General features: G+C 50.0%; 2 protein-coding genes across 3 annotated transcripts in view; one reads left to right on the forward strand and one right to left on the reverse strand.

Moving 5' to 3' along the window:
* Positions 1-8,091, reverse strand: POLL (DNA polymerase lambda). Of its 2 annotated transcripts, none has more exons than XM_027062910.2 (9): positions 8,010-8,091; positions 7,050-7,183; positions 6,248-6,542; positions 5,898-6,060; positions 5,221-5,538; positions 4,283-4,456; positions 3,600-3,728; positions 1,364-1,532; positions 1-919 (listed from the first exon to the last, which is right to left on the reverse strand). In XM_027062910.2, exons 2-9 carry the CDS (start codon positions 7,159-7,161, stop codon positions 555-557), a joined length of 1,725 nt encoding a protein of 574 aa, XP_026918711.1. In that variant the 5' UTR covers positions 7,162-7,183; positions 8,010-8,091; the 3' UTR covers positions 1-554. The 2 variants fall into 2 exon arrangements, with proteins under 2 accessions (XP_026918711.1, XP_026918712.1); XM_027062911.2 differs by having other exon boundaries at positions 7,050-7,211; positions 8,010-8,064.
* Positions 8,090-19,848, forward strand: part of DPCD (deleted in primary ciliary dyskinesia homolog (mouse)) — a 24,285-nt gene continuing 12,526 nt past the window's right edge. Inside the window, exons 1-4 of the mRNA XM_027062914.2 lie at positions 8,090-8,246; positions 12,952-13,032; positions 17,621-17,745; positions 18,079-18,212. Coding sequence (XP_026918715.2) covers positions 8,090-8,246; positions 12,952-13,032; positions 17,621-17,745; positions 18,079-18,212 — 497 coding nt within the window. The remainder of the gene's footprint in view (positions 8,247-12,951; positions 13,033-17,620; positions 17,746-18,078; positions 18,213-19,848) is intronic.

The following is a 19,848-nucleotide window of genomic DNA, read 5'->3' on the forward strand; positions in this document are numbered from 1 at the left end:
TGAATGTCAAGTGCACTTTACTGGGCCCCTGGGCCTTCAAATGCTATCCTCCCCAAGCCTGGTCACCCCGTCTCCACACCTCCAGCTGCACAGGAAGCAGGCTAGGGGGAGGGAGGACATGTGAAACGGCTTGTTCTCTTGCTCCAAAGGGTCTTAGGTGATGCTCAGCTACAGCTGCTTGCCCCTCCCCTGCAGCCCCCATCCTGCCCCCAGCAGAGAGACCCTCCTTGGGCAGGGAAGTGGGGGTGTCTGGGCCTTCAGCACAGGAAACTGGCTTCACACCAGCAGCTGTTCTTGCTTAAAATGAGGCGGGGGGGGGGGGGGGGCGGGGGGAGGGAGGGGAGGGGGCGTGTCCAGAACTCCACCAGAGGCAGTGGTGAGGCAGAAGGCCAGCAGTCTGCTCTTGTTGAGGAGAGGGCTGGACAGAACGTGGGAGCCAGGCTGGCCCTTTCCCTCAGGCCCAGGCTGTTGAAGTAGTGAGGTTCAGCCCACTAAGGCTGGAGACAAGCACTGGATGGCCAGGTGGGGCAGTCCCCCTTCCCCCCAGCCACGGGTCACCAGTCCCGCTCGGCTGGCTCTCGGTAGGGTAGGCCTAAGAGCCTGAAGACATCCTTCTCAGTGGGAGTGGGCAGCACTCGGCCAGGCCCCACCTTTCGGCCTCGGCTGTCCCGGACCACAGCGGTGCTGAGGGCATGCTCCGACAAGCTCATGCTCTTGGTCTTGGCCAGAGCCCGCATGGAGCGGTTGAAGTGGGCAGAGCCAGTGAAGTAGAGCAGGGCGCAGGCAAACTCGCTGTAGGGCACAACGATGATGTCCAGTCGTCGGTGCCGCCGCCCCGGCCCTGGGAGCTGGCACACACCCAAGTACTTCTGCTGCTGGCCGTTCTCCTCCTGGCTCACCAGGTCATCCGTCAGGAACCCTGGCGCAACATGGGAAGGCTGCTGGGAGGGCAGGGAGCCAGGCTTGGGCTGCCCCGTCCTCCCAGGTCTCTCCTGTTCATCCCTGGGTCCTCCATTCCCTGCTCGTGAATTTCTTTGCTGGGCAACCTTGTCCTCTCTGCGCCTGCCTCCTTAAAACACACATGGCCATTCCTCCCCATGTCCCCTGCAGTGTCACAGAAAGGTGAGATCAAGCAATTAACCTGCGGGCAGTATTGAGCACCTATTACTAAGTGGAGGGGTGGTGGACTGTTTCATCTCTGCCCTGAACTGGCTCTGGCCACAAGAGAGAGGTGGCACTCTCACGAAGCCACCTTCCCCTGCTTCCTGCCAAGAGCTTGCAACTCTGAGGCCCTCCCTCCTGGGGGTCGGCTAGCCTCGCCCTGCCTGGAGCCAACCTGCTCACCCAGAGATGGAGCTTATACCTTGCTGCCGAAGGCTGTCAAGGAGGCGATTGAAGACGCCCTGGTGAGACCGGCCATCCGGGTGAGTGAGCAGCACATCCACATCACCACAAGTTGCCTTCCCGCGTCGGTAAGAACCACATGCCACACACAGCAGCCCAGGGGTGAAGGCCTGAGCTGATTCCCGGACCTGAGAAAGAGCAGAGGGGCAGGGGGGAGGGCCTGTGGGCCTCAAGCCCTGCAAGGAGTTCGTCCCCCTTGACAGCACAAGAGCCTTCCCCGACCCAGGAGCCCACACTTCCGGCTTATGCCCCGAACCAATCCCTGGTCGCATCACACAAGCCTGAGGGAAAGACTAAAGGAGGAGATGTCAGAGATCTACCCTGGGGAATGGCAGTTCTCCAGCTTCCCTAGGACAGAAGAGAAAACCTCGTGCTCATACCACCAGAGGCGGCCTGAAGAGGGATCTAAGAGGTGTATGCTCTGATTCCGAGGAAAGACACTGATCTTTCCTCCTGGAGCTCTTTAAAAGCGGAGAGACACCCCTTCTCTTGGCCTCAGCCCCAAACCCTATGCCTGGGTATGTCTGCTTAGGACAAAGGGCCAGGTGCCTGGAAGCCCTCCAAGGCCTGGTATGGATTTGGAGCCTAGAGCAGAGTGTGAGTTGGGGCTTGAGGCTTCATCAGGTGGCTAGCGGGGTGCCTCAGGCTGAGGCCTGGGGGGAAATGGAGCCTAGAAATGCAACCGCACCTATAGTAAAGAAAAAGAAAGAAAGCAAAGAGGGAGGCAATTCTGAGCCAATACTCACACCCTTACTTGGAGGAATGGGCTCGGTGCAGAGGGCATCAAGACAGGGGCTGTCAGCTGAAGGATCAACCCTCACTGAGAGGAATAAGCTCATTAGCCTCCACCCCAGAGACACTGAAGCCTTTCATATGCAGATGACCTCCACGCCTCTACCCCAGGACACTGAGATTTCTGGGGCCCTGGATACTCCAGCCAGGACACCTCAATTCTCCTGACAGGCATGGCTCTGCTAATCCTCTCAGTCCCTTCTTGAGCCTCCCAAGAGGATGGGAGGAGACCTAGGATGAGTAATCCCATCAAAAACTCCTAAAGCTGGAGCCCTTAAGTGGGGGGAGCAGGCCAGGTGGGAAGCCACTGCTGTTCGAATGGGTTGGGGGCTGGAAACTCACTGGGACATTCTCTGTGCCTGGACACCGTGGCTGAGTGACGGCGTCATTACTAGCACCAATGTCTGGTGATGGGTGGACAAAAGGGCCTGTCCATCTATCTTGCGCCAGTCTCATAGTCCCGTGGCCTAGTGGCCTGGAGTGGAGCTGGAGGCTAATTTTAACTAAAGTGGGCCAGGGTCTCCACAGAGTCCTACCTGATCAGAATCTGACTCCAAAGTAGCAAACCTTGCCCACAGCAACCACCCCATAATCCTGAAGCTGACTGAACAAATGATATATCTAATCCTAAATACACCCTAGTCTCTCTCTAATCTAGGTTTTATATGAATTTACTCTCTAATCCAACGCTAAACCAAACCCTAATGTTGGCCAAATCTTATTTCTAGGACAATGACAAATCTTAACTAAAAGCATCCAATGTTAAGAAAACCCTACTCTTAATTCGGGCCTAACCTTAACTCAACCTAGCTTTTCTCTAACCCCAAACCTAACTGTACTGGCACTGTGCTTCTACACCAACTTTAACCCACACCCTGAACCAGTCTCAGGTTGGTGGGGGGGGTGGGTGGGGGAGCCTTCAGAAGGCCCTTACCTCTGGAAAGAGATAAAAAAAAAAACCAACTTTGTACATCTGTACAAATTTTGGAGAGAAAAGAGTCTATAGTTTTCATCGGGTTCTCAGAAAAGTTTGTAAATCAAAAAACATTAAGTACCTCTGCCCTGACCCAGACCTGGCCCAGTTCAAACCCCAATATCCTCAAGTAGTTCTGACCATATTCCACCTCTAATCCAGCCCAAACGTTAACCCAGTCCTAACATCATTCTAGCATCTCTGCCCATGTTCACTCTACCCTAATCCAGAGACCTGGTGTTGCAGCCCTTCCCTACCAAAGCCACCCTCCCCTCCAGCTTCAGTCTCAACTTGCTCTTTCCTCACGGGTCCCAACCTCTGCTGTTCCACAGCTTCTTCTGACTTCCCGGCTGAGGGATCAGGTGTTCCTGACTTTCAGCCAGGCCATGAGCTTAGAGCAAGGCTCCTCTGCTCTGGGGCACCTGCTTACTGTCTGTTCAATCTCTGCAGCCTCCTCCCTGGGTATGCGTTCCAGAAAGTCATCATAATGCTTCAGGCCAATGGTCTGCTGGGTAGTCAGGGAGGCCTGGCTGCGGATGTCTTCTAGGGTCCGGAAACCCTGGAAAAAAGAAGCCAGATGAGGAGGCTGTGAGCAGCCAGGACCAATGGAGAGGCAGTGAGTGAGCACATACACAAGGCTACCATCACCCCCAAACTCCAAGGAAGGTTTGGGGTAGGACCAACCCCAGGAGTGGTTGGGTCTCTAATCAGTGGGACTCAAGAAAGGTAGGGAGCACAGGAGACACACCCCAATCCAGCCCTGCCACAACCCTAAAATAATGGTTCATGAATCTATCAGTCTGGGGGATTCCGGGCATGGCCAGATTGGGGAACCATTGATCTGGATACTCAGCCCTGAGTCCTGGTCTTCTCAGGAAGGCCCTTGCTGGTCTGGGAGACAGAGAAACATACTTCTTATCTCTGCCTACACAACAGATTAATGCCTCAAGGCTACCAAGCAACAGGGCAGTTCTGGAAGCCAGGAGACCTAATCCCCTTGAAAAGTGGTCTCACTATAGTCTGGGTTCATTCCCATCAGAGTACAGGGTATGAGAACTGTGGGGCAGGACCTCTGAGAAAGAGCAAAACTGAAGTAGGTGCAGGGACAGGTACCTGCTGGTACCACATCTGGGCAGTCTTAGCTCCAGCTCCCCAGATGTTGGAGAAGAGCTCCAAGACAGGCACGCTCTCACTGATATGGTCCAGCTTCCGCAGATGCCCGCTTTCCAGGATCTCTACGATTTTCTCGGCCATCCGCTTTCCAATCCCGGGGATACTGAAGGCTTCCTGGGGAGGAGGAGGCAGAGGTAGAAAAGAAGAATGAGAAGATGGCAGGTGCGGAGCCAGTGGTAGGCTAGCAGACTCCTTCAGCAGGTATCTGAGTGAAGGCCAACCTGGCTAGTTGGCAACTGATGGCTGTGTAAAGCCTGGGCACAACTGAAGATGAGAAGTTAGGATAGAATGGGCTGGGAAACTTGTCTTTTGGTTCTCAGAGGGATGGAGGCGAGCACAGGAAGTAGAGAAAAGGCAGTAGTGACGATCCTAGTCACCACTGCCCTCGCAACAGTGAGGGCAGACATTTACTGAGGTCTGACTGCGTATCGGGCCTTACTGCACGACAGCGAGCATCTCATTTGGTCCTCATGGGAACACCTGAGTTTCTCACTCTTCTTACTTAGTTCCTTTTCCTTGCTCTAAGGGTTTAAGTAACTTGCCTGGAATCACACAGCGAATGATGGGAACCAGAATTCAAACTCTGGTCTGTTGGCCTCCGGAGTCTAAACTTTTTAAAAACTATTTACTATGGAAAAAATTCCAAAATAGAACAGTACAATGAGCCCCCAAGTACCTGTCAGCAACTTCTGTAATTATCAAGATTTTGTCAATCTGCTTTCATCCATATTGCCATTTTCTTTTGTGGAAGTCTCAGACATCATAAAATCTTAAGCATTCCACCCAATCCCCCTTGTGACTGGTGCCACCACCAACCTCTGGCCGGTAAACAGAAGGCCCCCCATCTCCCCGCATACCCTGCACTGGCCCCCGGGTACCTGGTAGGAGGTGACAGGCTTGTGGAAGCTCTTGAGGGCATTGATGGCCTTGGCATAGCCCAGGGCCCTCCACTTGTCTCCCTGAACATTGTAGGCTTTGGCCAGCACTTCCAGCTTCTCTGTGATGTGGGGGTTGTGGTTAGTTGTCTTCTGGCTCGAAGGCTGTGCACAGACCCACTTATCCAGGCCCTCAGGGGCTGGGCTTGGTTCATCATCTCCCTCAAGGGGTGTGGGGTAGTGGCCACTGATAAGGGCTTCCAGATCAGCTGCGCTAACCTGGTTCTCTTCCCCATCACTGGTTTCATCATCAGAGCCAGGCTTGAAGGGGAAAGAGATGAGACAATAAGTTCACGCCCCCCAAAGAACTCCTCAAAGGTGGGGGCTGAGCCTCCTAGTCAGACCCAGGGATGAGTCAGACCTGCACCTCCTTAAGTGTGGGGCCATGTTCCACCTGGCTTCCCCCAGTGCCCAGTCCTAGAATTCCCAGTGGTATGTGGTAGATGTGGCCTGGCCAAATGCAGATATGGTGGATGTTGGGAAGAGCCAAATGGCCTCATAAGAAAGAGGTCCTTCCTCTTTCAGGGGTCTAGGACTTTCTGAACCACCACCAGGCCCTGCCTGTTTCTGTGACCTAGTTCCCAGGGGAAGGGAGCTGTGAGGGCTGGGAGGCTCCTGACCTGGGCTTGGGTGCTCAGGGCCTCTTCTGCCCTCTGGGGAGGAGACACAGGCCTCGTGGGAGGAGAGGGAGGAGAGAGGGCTGTCCTGAGCAGAGCCTCATGGGCTCCAGGAGGAGCAGAAAAGTCTTGGTCTGCCTTGCTGACGTGTGGTTGGTCCGGGTACCTGCAGGGATGGTGATGGCAAGTTAAGATCCCAAAGGTCTGGCCCTACCTCTGCTCCTAATACTCTACTTTGAGATCTTGGTTTTCTAATGTGTCCGATTAAGATAATGAAAGTTATTTTGAATAGCCCAAGAGGAGAGCTCAGGATGCTGCCAGAAAACACTGAGGAAAGACTGGAGCCAACCCACCTGTTAGGGATATAGATGCTGAATCCTGCCGTGTCCACCAGCCTCCTCTCCTGCAGGCACAGGCTTAGCCAGGTGGACTTCACCAGCTGAGCGCCCTGGGGCAGCCGGGGCAGTCGAAGGAGGCGGAGGGCTCGCTCACAGTCCATGCCTTCATCCACCACAATGTGAGTGACGCCTGGGGCCTGGGCAGTGCATATCTGGCCACCGTGCTGGATAATCTGCTTCTCAAAGAGCTCTGCCCGGGCTCGCCCAATGCCACTGGGCACAACATGGGCCCGCAGGGAGCTCAGCCATTCTGTGTAAGGGACATCCAGATGCCTATTGTCAGATATGATAACTGTCATATATGTCATAACTGTCAGATATGATCCGAATGAACCTTTTACAGTCCTGTGCCCCCAAACAATCATTTTTCTTCCATCTAGACAGCCAGCCTTCTGGGGAATTCTGCCACAAACATACAGTTAATTTTCCCACGGACCATCACTTGATGTAAGGGGCAAGGATTTTGATATGTCCTGTTCCCTCATGTAATCTAGAACAGTGTCTAGCACATTGTAGGTATCCTATATATCACTTCATTTATTTATTCTTTCAACAAGTATTAACAGACACCTACTATTAATAGACAGAGCAAGTGGCCTGTCAAAGACTGGGGCCCAAGCCTTGTGCAAGGGAGATACAAACCAACCTGTAGTCCGTGGGTGGGCAGAATCAGCTCTAATATCCGAGTCTAGACATGAGCAACATAGGAATCCTAAGGGTTCAAGTACATGAGGGTTCTGAGGGTGAGTCTGCTCACCTCCTGCTTCTCCATCTTCTTGCTTGGGAATCTTTGCAAGTGCTTTTGATGATGGATCAGCGTGAATTTTCTTCCGCTTGGGAAATGCCTTCAAGATGCCCCTGGGGTCCATTGAGGAATGGCCGGATCCTGGCCTTTAGGTTTTAGATTTGATCAGGGCAACTATCACGTGGAAACCCAGAACTGAGGTTACCCAACCCTTTGCCTATGGAGGTGGTGTCTCTAATGACCAGGGTTTGGGGGCAGTAGCCCAGTTCCTTGGGGTATCTCAAACCCAACTGAACTTTAGCAGTTTAGCCTAGCACTCACCAGCCTTTCAATGTCAGAGTACTGGGGAAAATAAAGGGAAGGATGGGACTATTAAGGAACTTGTGAGTGGTACAAAATGATATTCCTCGGAGGGGTTGCTCTAAAGATTCAGCGCAGTGTCTGCCCTGCTGCATCCCACTTTGAAAGGGCTCTACCAACAGGAGATGCTAGGCTAGGAAATGGAGCTACAGCTTTACTTGGGCTCCCAAGAGGATTGACGGACTGGGGGGAATCTGCATATAAACCCCACATGATCTTTCTCTACCCCATCACAGACCCGCATAGGAAACCCTGGGAGAGCAGGGTGTGAGGGAGGCGGGGGAACGCCCTACACCTGCCCTGGTCGCGGACCTCCCGTCACGGAGGTGCTCAGCCCCGCAGGTGCGGGGAGACAGGGCAAGGCAGCAGCAGGTGTGGGGCGCCTTCCGAGACTAGAGGAGTCGCGGCCTCACAGCTGGGGGTGGAGACAACAGGCAGCTGTGGGGCACCCGCCGCGAGCGCAGCTGGCGCACGCCAGGCACTCCCAGCTGGAGGCCAGAGGAGGGCTGGAGTGTCCGCACCCTGACCTAAGGACCCCTGCCCATTGCAGTGATTCGGTCCCAGGTGGGGTCAACTTCAGGCCCCGCGGGTGGGCTGGAGTAAACCACTTACCAGGGCAGCCAATGAGAGCGGACGAAGGGCGTGGTGGGTGGGAAGTCGGGGGCCGGAGGGGGTGGGGGGGGGAAGGGTAAATGCTCAGAACATCTTCCGGGTCAGCCGGAAGTGACCGTAGGCGAAATGGTTGCCATGGCAGCGGCCGGGGCGCTTGGCTGGGCGCAGGGAAGATGGCGGTAACCGGTTGGTTGGAGAGTCTCCGGACCGCCGAGAAGACGGCGCTGCTGCAGGACGGTAACTCGAGACCCCTCACGAGCTCCCTAGTCCTTTTCCCCCAGGGTCCAGCCCTCCGCGCCGGCACCTCCGCGAAGGGCCTCAGAGCCTGGGGCGGTCGAGCTGGAAGGGCCGCGGCCGCCAGACAGGCCCAGTCCCTCATTGGCAGATGAGGAAACTGAGGCCCAAAGAGATGACGTGACTGGAACACGCGTCTCTGGACACCTCCTAGTTTCCTCTACACCACTTCGCCCAGCTCTGAATTCTGTTACTAATAAATAAGTTCCTTCACATTCGTTATGGCATCTGCTCCCTGCAGCTGCCCGAGAGGCTGTTAATTTTCCACCCCATTTTGTAGAAGAGGAAGCTGAAATCCAAGAGTGTTTTAGACCAGCCCTAGCCCTCCCCACCCCGTCCAGTCAGCGCGGGTTCTGTTACTGAACGCAGCCTGGCGTCAGGAAGAGGCGGGAGACCTAGGATCTACTTACCACTCTGCCGTTAAATCACAGCCTCTTTACTTGCTTGGACCTCGTTTTCCTTCTCTGTAAAATGAGCTGGATGGGCTACCTCTGAGGTCCTTTTCAGCTGTAATATGTTTGTAAGTGAACTTCTAAATGTTTTTTCTGTAGGGAAAACAGAGCGAGGGCCCCAGGACTGTGCCTGAAAAAGGTGGGCATAGGGGTATGGAGTCTTGACTTTGTCTCACCCTAGGATTGGCGGATATAGGACCCCCAGTGCTTCAGAGCCCTTTCCTGGACCCACTTGGCAGCCTGAATGAATTGGATCTGAATTTTTGTAGCTTTTAGGATACCAGTAGAGGCGCACATCTGTAGGCAGAGGCCAATCAGGGAAGCATGTAAATTAACATCACCTGCTCATTTGCTCGTTCATTCACGCAGCATTTAGGGAGGCTTTTACTATGTGCTGAGGTATGTGCTAGAGCAGAGAGGGGGAAAAATGTAAATAAATGAGAGTGTGTGTTAAATAGAAGTTGGAATCTTTTATAAAGTGCTATGAGAGCACAAAGGGGGGAATGATCGTTTCTTTGAAAGAAGGCCTGACAGAAGAGGTGATGTTAATACGTCCTAAAGAATTAATATGTGTTTGCTAAGTGGAGAAGAGGGGATGGCTGTACCAGGAGGAATGACTCACATGTAAAGAAAGGTGTGGCAGTGTGAGAGTATATGCCTCATTAATAGGGGAATGACAAAACATTCAGGGAGGCCGAAGCACTCACCCAGTCAGAACAACCCCCCCCACACCTTGTCAGGTGCTAGGATGCAAGGGTGAATAAAAGTGCTCTTTTCTCAAGGAGCAGTGAGGAGAAATGGTGGGGCATGAAGAGGGAATTTAGATAAATTGGAGTATGTTGTGATAGATCTCCTATGCCGAGCTAAAGATTTTGGACATTATTTCATACAGCAGTGGTTTTGGTTTTATTTTAAAAACTAGATATGGGGCGCCCGGGTGGCTCAGTTGGTGAAGTGTCCAACTTCAGCTTAAGTCATGATCTCACGGTTTGTGGGTTCGAGCCCCCGGTTGGGCTCTGTGCTGATGGCTGAGAGCCTGGAGGCTGCTTCAGATTCTGTGTCTCCGTCTCTCTCTCTGCCCCTACCCCCCCCCCCATGCTGTGTGTGTGTCTCTCTCTGTCTCAAAAAAAAACAGGTAACATAGATTTTACCATTTTAACCATGTTTAAGGATACAGTTCTGTGGCATGAAGTATATTCATATTATGGTACAGTCATCCATCCATCCATCTTTAGAACTTTTTCATCTTCTTCAACTGAAACTCTGTACCTGTCAAAAACGAATTCCCCCATTCCACTCCCACTTGTTGCTTCCACTTGTTTAGCTATTGTGAATATTACTACTGTGAACATGGGTATACAAATACTTGTTTGAGTATCTGCTTTCACTTCCTTTGGTCACAGGACAGTATCTAAACAAATATTTCATCATCTAGGATTTTGTTTTTTTGTTAGTAGCATCACAGAAAAGTACAGATAATTATATAATCTTTGGGTAAGGGAGGATATTCTAAGCACAACTCCTGGGTAGTAACCACAAAGGAAAAAAATAGTTGACTATAATAAAAATTAAACAGTCGTTTGGGAACACCCACTTTATTTTTTTTTTAATTTTTTTAACGTTTATTTATTTTTGAGACAGAGCATGAACAGGGGAGGAGCAGAGAGAGAGGGAGACACAGAACCTGAAACCGGCTCCAGGCTCTGAGCCGTCAGCACAGAGCCCGACGCGGGGCTCGAACCCACGGACCATGAGATCATGACCTGAGCCGAAGTTGGACGCTTAACCGACCGAGCCACCCAGGCGCCCTGGGAACACCCACTTTAAACAAAGTTAATGGGCGCCTGGGTGGCTCGGTCGGTTGAGCGTCCGACTTCAGCTCAGGTCACGATCTTGCGGTCTGTGAGTTCGAGCCCCGCGTCAGGCTCTGGGGCTGATGGCTCAGAGCCTGGAGCCTGCTTCCGATTCTGTGTCTCCCTCTCTCTCTGCCCCTCCCCCGTTCATGCTCTGTCTCTCTCTGTCTCAAAAATAAATAAATGTTAAAAAAAAAATTTACACAAAGTTAAAAAGCAATTGAAACAGAATATTTGCAACATATATGATTCAGGGTTAATATAAAGTTCAATCAGATCAGTAAAAAAAGATGAATACCCAAATAAAATAAGCTAAGACCTAAACAGGTAATTCACTAGAAACGACCAATAAACCCTTGGAACAGTGTTCAACCTTACAAATATTTAAAGCTATGCGCATTTTCCTAGTATGTTACTAGAGCATGGATTTTGGCCTCAAATGAGCTTAAGTCCAGGTCTGTCATTTCACAGCTTTATGAGATTGGACAAGGTGTATGACCCTTTTGCCTCAATTTTCCTCATTTATGAAACACATAGTGGGGGCACATAGGGTCACTGTGAGAATCAAATGCAATGAAACATGTAAAGTGCCGGCCACTAGTAAGCACTGCACCCTGCCTGGACTCAAGATGGACTCCAGGGGGAGAAGAGGGTCAGGCCACACCCTCAGCTACTCACAGGCAGCACCTTGTACTCCACTCCTGACAGGAAAACCCTTTCCAGCTCTATGAGCCATCCAGATGATTGAGGGCACTATAGGGGCATGCTAAGAGGCTCTGCAAATTTGGGGGTGAGTTTCCCCAGAATACAAGTTAGGAGTGACTTAAGAGAACTGTGTCCAGAGGAGTGAATTAGATGGGAAAAGGCTTGGTAGATCAGATAGTGACTCCTTTAGCTGCTCAAGGTCCCTGGGGCTCCTATTCATCAAGTGTAGGTTGGGTACCTGTCCCCTGTTATTAGGCTTACTAAGGAACCTACTTCTATCAGCTTATGACTATTATATAGGTGGAAGAGTTGGGCTAGGAGACTCCTGGATTCTTGAATTCTTTTTTTTTTTAATGTTTGTTTATTTTGAGAGAGAGAATGAGAATGTGAGTGGGAGAGGGGCAGACAGAGAAGGAGACAGAGGATCTGAAGTGGGCTCCCTGCTGACAGCAGAGAGCCCTCACGTGGGGCTCAAATTCATGAACCTCGAGATCATGGACCTGAGCTGAAGTTGGATGCTTAACCGACTTAGCCACCCAGGCACCCATGGATTCTTGCATTCTTTCAATGAAAGTTGAATCAGTGTTCATTTATTCTTTCAATTAATATTTAGTTGAGCTCCTGGTATATCCCAGGTACTATGCTTGATGTTAGGGAAACCATAGGCAAGAGGGATGAAACCTATCTGATAGAGACAGGCAGTAATCAAAGAATCACACAAATGTAAATCATAACCAAGGTAAATACCGTGAAGAAAACATATAAGGACTAACATTATGTGGCTGTGTGCTAGGAATGGCCTAGAGATGTGTAGAAGGCAGAGCAATGGCATGGCTAGAAGGAGTGCTTGGTCAGGAAACCCACTTAAATATTCTGAGCACATAGGCTTGGTTTTTGTTTGTTTGTTTGTTTTTATTTTTTTTAATGTTTATTTATTTTGAGGGAGAGAGAGAGAGACAGAGTGTGAACAGGGGAGGGTCAGAGAGAGAGGGAGATACAGAATCTGAAGAAGGCTCCAGGCTCCAAGCCGACAGCACAGAGCCCGATGCGGGGCTCGAACTCGTGAACCACGAGATCATGACCTGAGCCAAAGTTAGATGCTTAACCAACTGAGCCACCCAGGCGCCCCCACATAGGCTTGGTTTTAAGAACTGAGGTTTATCCATATTGGAAGATAAATGTGGCACTGTTCCTGGGGAGACAGGATGCTTTTTTTAAAAAGTATACTATGTGATAAATACTCCACTATGGATATGAATAGAATACTAGGGAGGCACAAACAAATAAGGAAGTGATGCATTTTGCCAAGGTGGCTGAAGACTTCCCAGTGGAGTGACATTTGAGTTGGATTTTGAAGGCTGAGGAGTTCAACAGACGAAAAGAAGGATGGAGCTTTGCTGGTAGAGGGAACAGCAGAGCAAAGACACGTTCAGAGAAAGCCGCGGAAAGGAAATACATCCCCATACATGTCTTAAAGTAATGGTGGGCAATGGTTGGCAAGGAGTTCATGGAGCTCTGGAAGGGTTTCTCATGTCCAAGCCCAAGGCTGTTGGTGTTTCCCAGGTAGATCCCTTGATGTGCAAGGTGCAAGGCAAGAAGCGGCTTGGGGGTAAGCGACTCTCTCTACTTTGTGCATAGGGAGAAGGAAGGTGCACTATTTGTTCCCAGATGGAAAGGAAATGGCCGAAGAATACGATGAGAAGTCAGGCGAACTACTTGGTAAGTGACAAGGGGCTCCCAGTGGGCCCTCAGGAACACTTGGGGTGACCTAGTGCAGGTAAACACTTCCAACCTGAGGCAAGATTGTTCCTGAGAATGATGTGATGTCAGGGCTGGACACCAGAGGTGGAGTGGGTGTCTCCTGGACTAGTAAACTCCACCTGACCCCCAGACAAATGAGAGCATAAGTCTCCTGTAGGGAAACTGTCGGTGAGAACTATATAGGGAAGACAGAACCGGAAGTGAGCCTTTTATAGGCTGAGTGAGTAGAGGTAAGGGTAGGCTTTAACTGTAGTTGTTTTGTTTGTTTGTTTTTTGAAGCCACATCAGGAGCAAGCCAGCATCAGAGGCAGCAGCTACTCATGTGGCCACAGAGGTGGCACTGTGAAATCTGACCCTTACCTTGGAGAATGCCTGAATCAAAAGGGGTTGGGAGTTGAAATGGGGATTTTGCAGCATCGTTGTTTTCATTCCTGCAACTCTTTTCCTCTAAGACTAGGCTCACGAATAGGGGCTCCAGCTCAGATTTCTGGGAGGTATTTGATTTGTTCATCCTCTGTGCCCAGGTATGCACATCAGCATTAACTGACTTCCCAGAGCTAGGTAGCTGCTTCTTTGACCCAGGGCCTGAGGCTGTCAGCAGAGGGAGTTGGTCTCTTTATTAAGTTCCACCTGAAATGCTAAGACCAGTGATGGAATCATGGGTTGGGTTATTTTCTTGACTTTAATTTCTTCCTGGGCCTGATCGACAGGTAGTATCGACAAGGGAATTTCGTTTTCCCTTTTTCTGACAGCTCATAAATGTTGAGAACCGACAACATGGATTACACTGGTTTGCATTTTCTTAGTCTCCAGTCTTAAAATGTGTGTCCTGCGCATGTTCAGTCACAGAGTGAAGTGTTGATCCCTCCTTATTATGAGCTGCTTGGGCTCCAGTCCCAATTGGTTTAGTCTGGTGCTATTAAAAATCTTGATGTGTTTAGCATATGACACTGATTTGGTGGAAACCAATACAGTAGTAATATCCTTACAATGCATTGTAATTTATAGCGCTCCCAGGGGGTGACAGCCTTGGAATGCCTAACAGGGGCGAGCTTATGAAAGCAGAGGTCACGTGGGCTAACCACCACCATTGCCAGGCCAGAGACTAGCTGGAGTTACTCTCCCCCAGCCCCCGGCACCACCTCTCTCTGCTACTCAGAGCAAATAAAACAGCTGTAGCTGCTGTGGCCATAAAAACAGGCAAACAAATAACCCCAGGCCTCTTAGTTGTGCTTGGACGTGAAGTTAAAATGAAAAACAAGTTTAGGTGCCTTCATCTGTAGCATCCCACGTTAACCTGTCACGGGTAGGGAATAGACAGTGGCCTACAAACTCCTTTTTTCTTAAAAGCAGAAATGGAGATTGAGAGGAGAACGTTGTTTGGCTGAGGTTGACCTAATAATGGTATTAATACCATAACTTTTATTGGGCACCCTGCTAAGTGCTTTATGTGAGTTATCTCACTGAATCATCCTCATGACCACCTGATGAGGTGTGCGCTGTTGTCCTCTTTTACAGTCAGAAAAAAACGGAGCCTCTAAGGTTAAGCACCTTGCTCAGAATTCCATAGTTGGTTAGTTTCTGGGTTAGGATTTAAGCCTGAGTCTGCCTGGTTAAGAGCCCATGCTTTAATCCACAATAACATAGTATTGGGAGTTGAGGATGTTTAATCCTGCTTTCTTTTCTTCTTACTAAATTTTGTTTTCCCCGGAATGACCAGAGTAGGGGCTGGCAGGAGCAGAACAGAGATGGACAGACAGGAACACCCCATTCAAACCACTGGGCCCTTTTTGAACAGCCGATCCTTTTCTTACCCATCTCCAACCACTCCACCTTACCCCTGCCAGCTGCGAAATACTGTTTATTATTCATTTTTAAGTATAAACAATCTCAGGGCCTGAACTGACATCAGCTTGAGCACTCTATGAAGTAAAATATGGACAGGGTTATTATAGCCATAAATGGGAATTGTTTCCATTTTTCCAGCTAACTATACAAATTTGATAATTGGATAAGCTGGTTTTCTGTTAGAAGAATGCAGAAAGTAATTTGCCAATAGCGCATCTGTGTAGGATAGAGTTCTTCCAGTCGGTGTTAATAAGCATAGTAGTGTCATATTTTTTTCAACCCTCTCAATGCTATTCATTCCCACCCCGCACAATGCGTGCTGTATGTAGTCATAGAGGAAAAACCTGAAGGGCCCCATAACAATGATCGGAACATCAAACCAGCCCCAGAAGAACACAGCATGTCCAGGGGGGCAGAGGCTGAAGGGCAGGCCATCCCCCAGCGATTACATTTGGATTACCGGCTTAATCTGCTTTGGTATTTGACCGCCAGCCTAACCACCCCAGGCTGCATTTGGAGGATATTGAGCACTTTCATCCCCAAGCACTTCACCGGCTTTATAAATGACCCACTCGATTCCCTTCAGCCTCCTCAGGGATGGGACGTGGCAGCTGTTTAATAGCCACAGAGCAATGTTGCAGTGTTTTAGGGCAGAAAAGAAGAATCCTGCATCCAGTTTAAGCTGCAGGGAGTATTTAGGAAAGGGGAATGTAATTATCCATATTGGAAGCGGGCCAAAGCTTGGAGCTTTGGGGAAAGAGGCCTTTAGGACCTCTACTTTCCAGCCCACCTGAAAGATGGGGCTCCCTTTCAGCAGTCTAGGACATCAGCCTGCTTCCTACTGATTTAGGAAAAAGCCCCCAGGCACTGCCTCCTTCATCTGTTCCCTATCAGACCCTGTAGGGTCATTGACAGTCTCCTTTCCAAGGACTGGCCCTGGCTCAGCTGGGAAGATAGGACAGCGTCCCAGGGAGCTACCTTGCACACACTAGTTTGAGTTTAACATATAATCAAATCAGAGTGACAGCAGGTGGAAACATTCCTCTGTTGCCGCAGGAACTGTCCTTGAGTTCAGGAACAAAGACAGGACAAGAAAGATGAGACAAAGTGTGTATTTGCACGCGTGCATTCATGCCCATGTACATGGGGAAAATAACAAGGACTCCACCAAAACTGTTTATTGGCTCTTGTCTCATAAAGGAATGAGTAGGAAGACCTTCTTCTACATTCTAGCAAAGAATTTAATCCCAAGGTGTCTTTAAAAAAAAAAGAAAGAAAGAAAACGGTGAGACAGCCAGAAGGCTGGCTTCCAGTTAAGCGATGTATTACATGAATAGATTTGGATACACTCCCGGTCACAGCCCATTCACTTAAGAGAGTAGAAGTATTTGTGGGGAAAAAAAAAAAAAAAAAGTTGCCTATAAAGCATATTTCCAAGTTTTACTCTTCCTTATTAATTTTCATTATAAACTTGGAAATGTGTTTCTAGGGAGAATTTTTGGCCCTAAGACGTAATAAAATCACACTGCAGAATGCAGCAGACCTTATAAAAGCACATATTCAAGGGAAAATTCTAATTTTACAGCACACTTTTGTGTTCAGCTTGCGTGCCTTACTTGGAGCAGGGAGGGTGTTTGGGTTTGGCACGGCCGCTCAAAAGGTCTCAAACCCATCCTGAGAATCAAGACGGCAGGTCTCACCACCCCCCAGTCCAGAAACAGGAGCAGACAGGAGTAACTTCGGCAGAAAACCAGGGACTTTTTGAGTTGTTTAGCTCCATACGACGCTTCAGGAAGCCTGCTGGCCTTTAGCGCCACTTAAGCTGGCCAAGGACCCCGGTGCAGCAGGAAGGGGAAGGAGCCCCTGCGTTAGAGCTCGGGAAGGCACCCCTGCAGGGATGGGCTCAGGGGCTACACCATGACGACATGGATGAGTGGGCTTCCTGAAAGTCCTGGCAGGGGGCTTCAGGTAATGTCCACCAAGCTTGTCTTTTCACTTATGATTTCCATACCGTATGCGCCTTACTTGAAAAAAAAAAAAAACACTTATGTAAATATGTGGGTTGTGAAACAAGGTAAAATAGAAATGATTGATTGCATTATAAAAGGATGATCCTGCTCTCCAAAAGATTTCACATTAGATCTTCTGTGAATAATGCATTTAAAATATGGCACGTGCCTAAAATTTTGTTTAAATACAACTTGGGCTGTTGTAAGCCAGGTATACCTGAAATGAGTGAATTTCTATATTGGACTTTCTGAATCAGGAGACAAATCTGTCAGCTTTCACCCTCTTAATTTTTCCTTTGCACATTTGTAGAGGGAAAAAGTACGTCTCAACTCACACTTCTTGGGATCCAAATGTTCCCCGTTACCAGTAGCTACTCTTTTCTTAACCTGCACATCCCTCCCTTACTTGAAATCACACCTGGAGGATTCTTAACTCCACTTAGCTCCTTTCAGAGCTTTGTTTCAATCCCTTTAGTTTGGGTATCCATGATGGGGGCTTTCCGAGTTATCCAAAGCTGACATGCTCTACTGAGTAGTTGGGAGGTCCTGCCTGGGTGTGCAAAGCTGGTGTAAAGGCCTGTCATGCCCACTTTTATCCTCTACCAGTTATCTAATATGAGGTCAACGATTCAGCGGGTAAGAGTGGTCCCTTCCTTCCCTGTAATCCCATTGCTTCCTTCTCTCCTCAGTGAGAAAGTGGCGTGTGAAAAGTGTCCTGGGAGCCCTGGGCCAGTGGCAGATTGAGGTGGGAGAGCCAGCACTCCCAGGAGCAGGGAGCCTGGGGCCTGAATTCATCAAGGAAAACAATGCCAATGTATGTCTATCTGTCAGGTGTCTTGGGGAGGCTAGGGTGGGAGTGGGCTGCTGGCTCTTGAAGGCAAACACCATGTCTTCACCTTCTTGTCTCCAGTGTACCCACCTGGACGCAGCCTTCTAGAAGTGTTTGCTTGAATGAAGTCCCAAAGGGTTTTGGTTTGGTCATCTCAGGAAGAGGGCTCCAGGCCTGGAATGTCACACAGTGGCAGCATCAGAAGGGAGCTATGGAGAGGAGAGGAGGGTCTCCTGTTGTGTGCCCTGGGTAGAGCAGGGAGCCATCCCTTCCCACCCTCTCCAAGAGCCGTCTTTAAGTTGGATTTGTCTTGTGCAGCCCATCTTCATGCGCAAGGACACCAAGATGAATTTCCAGTGGCGGATTCGAAACCTCCCCTACCCTAAGGATGTCTACAGTGTCTGTGTGGACCACAAAGAGCGCTGCATCGTTGTCAGAACCACCAACAAAAAGTAAGTGGCCTCAGGAGCCTGCCTTGTGTATGAGCACAAGGTGGGGAGGGGTTTGACCTTGGGTTAGGGCTCCGACTGCTCCCTAGCCCAGAGGGAGAACAGCCTCCTCTTCCAGCTCTGAGGGAGGGAGGTGGGCTGCACTGAAGCCCTGAAGGTGCTGAAAGCTGAAGGGGTTCCTTTCTGCAGGAGCAGCTCAAATAAAGTAATCAGCTCCATCAGGGCAGGGAAATTTGAGCAAAAAATGTCTGGTCCGGTACCTGGCACGTACTGGGGTTGAGGGGGTTGAGGAGGGGGTGAGGGAATCACCTGGCTGTTAACTTGTGATCTTAGGTGGTTCTGCTATAAGATTATTAACCTTGACCTCCTGGCTGGATCCAATCCTTGGTGCACTTGGCCTGGTGACAGACATCACTGTCGGGGCTATCAGGGAGCCATGGCTTGGAAAGCACACCCATCTGAGGTGGCAGTTACAGGACTTCAAAGGACTAGTCTAGGGCAGCACACCTTATCCCTCACGGGATTGAGAGGCAGTAGGCAGGTACTTTGGCCTCCTGGAAGTCTCTTATATTCTGTTTTAGAAGGGGTACTCAACTTCCCTTTGTTTTTCTCAGTGTGTTCTGGTGGGAGGGTGGGGGGCGGGTAGGTAAAATGTGGGGTTGAGGGGACAGAAGGTGGCCAAGAAGGAGATTTGATTCAGGCAGGGCTGCTTCTGGGTTGACCATCTTGGAAATGCAATGATACTGTTTAGATTTCCAGAGCTCTGAGTGGTCACAGGAGCAGAGCCCTGTAATGGGTTGGTCTTGCCCTGGTCCAGAGGGATTGCAGTATAGGAACAACTCCCACAAAATACATTTGGGGCATTAAATTGGAGGGTTTTACGAGTTACTGGTCCACAGACTGTGAAGCCACCCAGCACGCCTCATGGGTGGCTAAGCTTAGGCCACTGGTGCCACCATCCATCCATCCACTGCTTCACATGCATAAGGAGGACCCAGCTCTTTGTCCTTCTCCTCAGGTGGTGTGGTGCCAACCTCCCCTCCCATCTCCCTCAGGTCTGTAAGGCCCATGGGGAACTAGCAAAGCTCCCAGGCTCCCCCAGTGTAGCCGTGGGTCTGCCCTCCGCTTCTGACCCCCATACCCTCTCACTGTGGCAGGGTTAAGGGGATGGGGAAGGGGTGGAGATGAATGAATTAATTTCAAGATTATTGCTCTACATGCAGCCAGCAGCCCCTGCAGTGGGCCTTGTCTATAAATATAAAGTCATAATAATAAGGGTTTGCGTTTATAAAGCACTTTGAAGCCCTCAGATAAAAGGCAGTTTGTTCCCGTTATTGTTCTCATCATTAACGGGAGTCGGTGCCTAAAGTGGAATTTAGCAATTTCAGACAACAGAGAAATTGCCTTTAGGAAAACAAACTCCGTGCTTCAGCAAGCATTCCCTGGCGTAAGGGGCCCTGGGTCCAAACTGGGAACAAAAGTGCTTCTGATAGCACTTGAATCTGCAGCCTAGCAGTTTGTGGAGCTGGCTGCTGCCTCCCTTTTGTCCCCCAGAGGTCACTGTCGAATACAGATATCAGGCAGAAATGTGATTACCCGGGAGTGAGAGAGGAGAGGCTAGCTAGCTCACCAAAAAATT

The sequence above is a fragment of the Acinonyx jubatus genome, chromosome D2 (assembly GCF_027475565.1).
Source record: "Acinonyx jubatus isolate Ajub_Pintada_27869175 chromosome D2, VMU_Ajub_asm_v1.0, whole genome shotgun sequence".
Classification (NCBI taxonomy): Eukaryota; Metazoa; Chordata; class Mammalia; order Carnivora; family Felidae; genus Acinonyx; species Acinonyx jubatus.

Bases quoted from the DNA above. Each gene is read 5' to 3' on its own strand.
- POLL (XM_027062910.2), bottom strand. From the start codon at position 7,161: ATGGACCCCAGGGGCATCTTGAAGGCATTTCCCAAGCGGAAGAAAATT. The intron at 6,543-7,049 runs GTGAGCAGACTC...TCCCTTACACAG, and splicing joins AGAAGATGGAGAAGCAGGAG to AATGGCTGAGCTCCCTGCGG. The intron at 920-1,363 runs GTATAAGCTCCA...ATGTTGCGCCAG, and splicing joins TGACAGCCTTCGGCAGCAAG to GGTTCCTGACGGATGACCTG.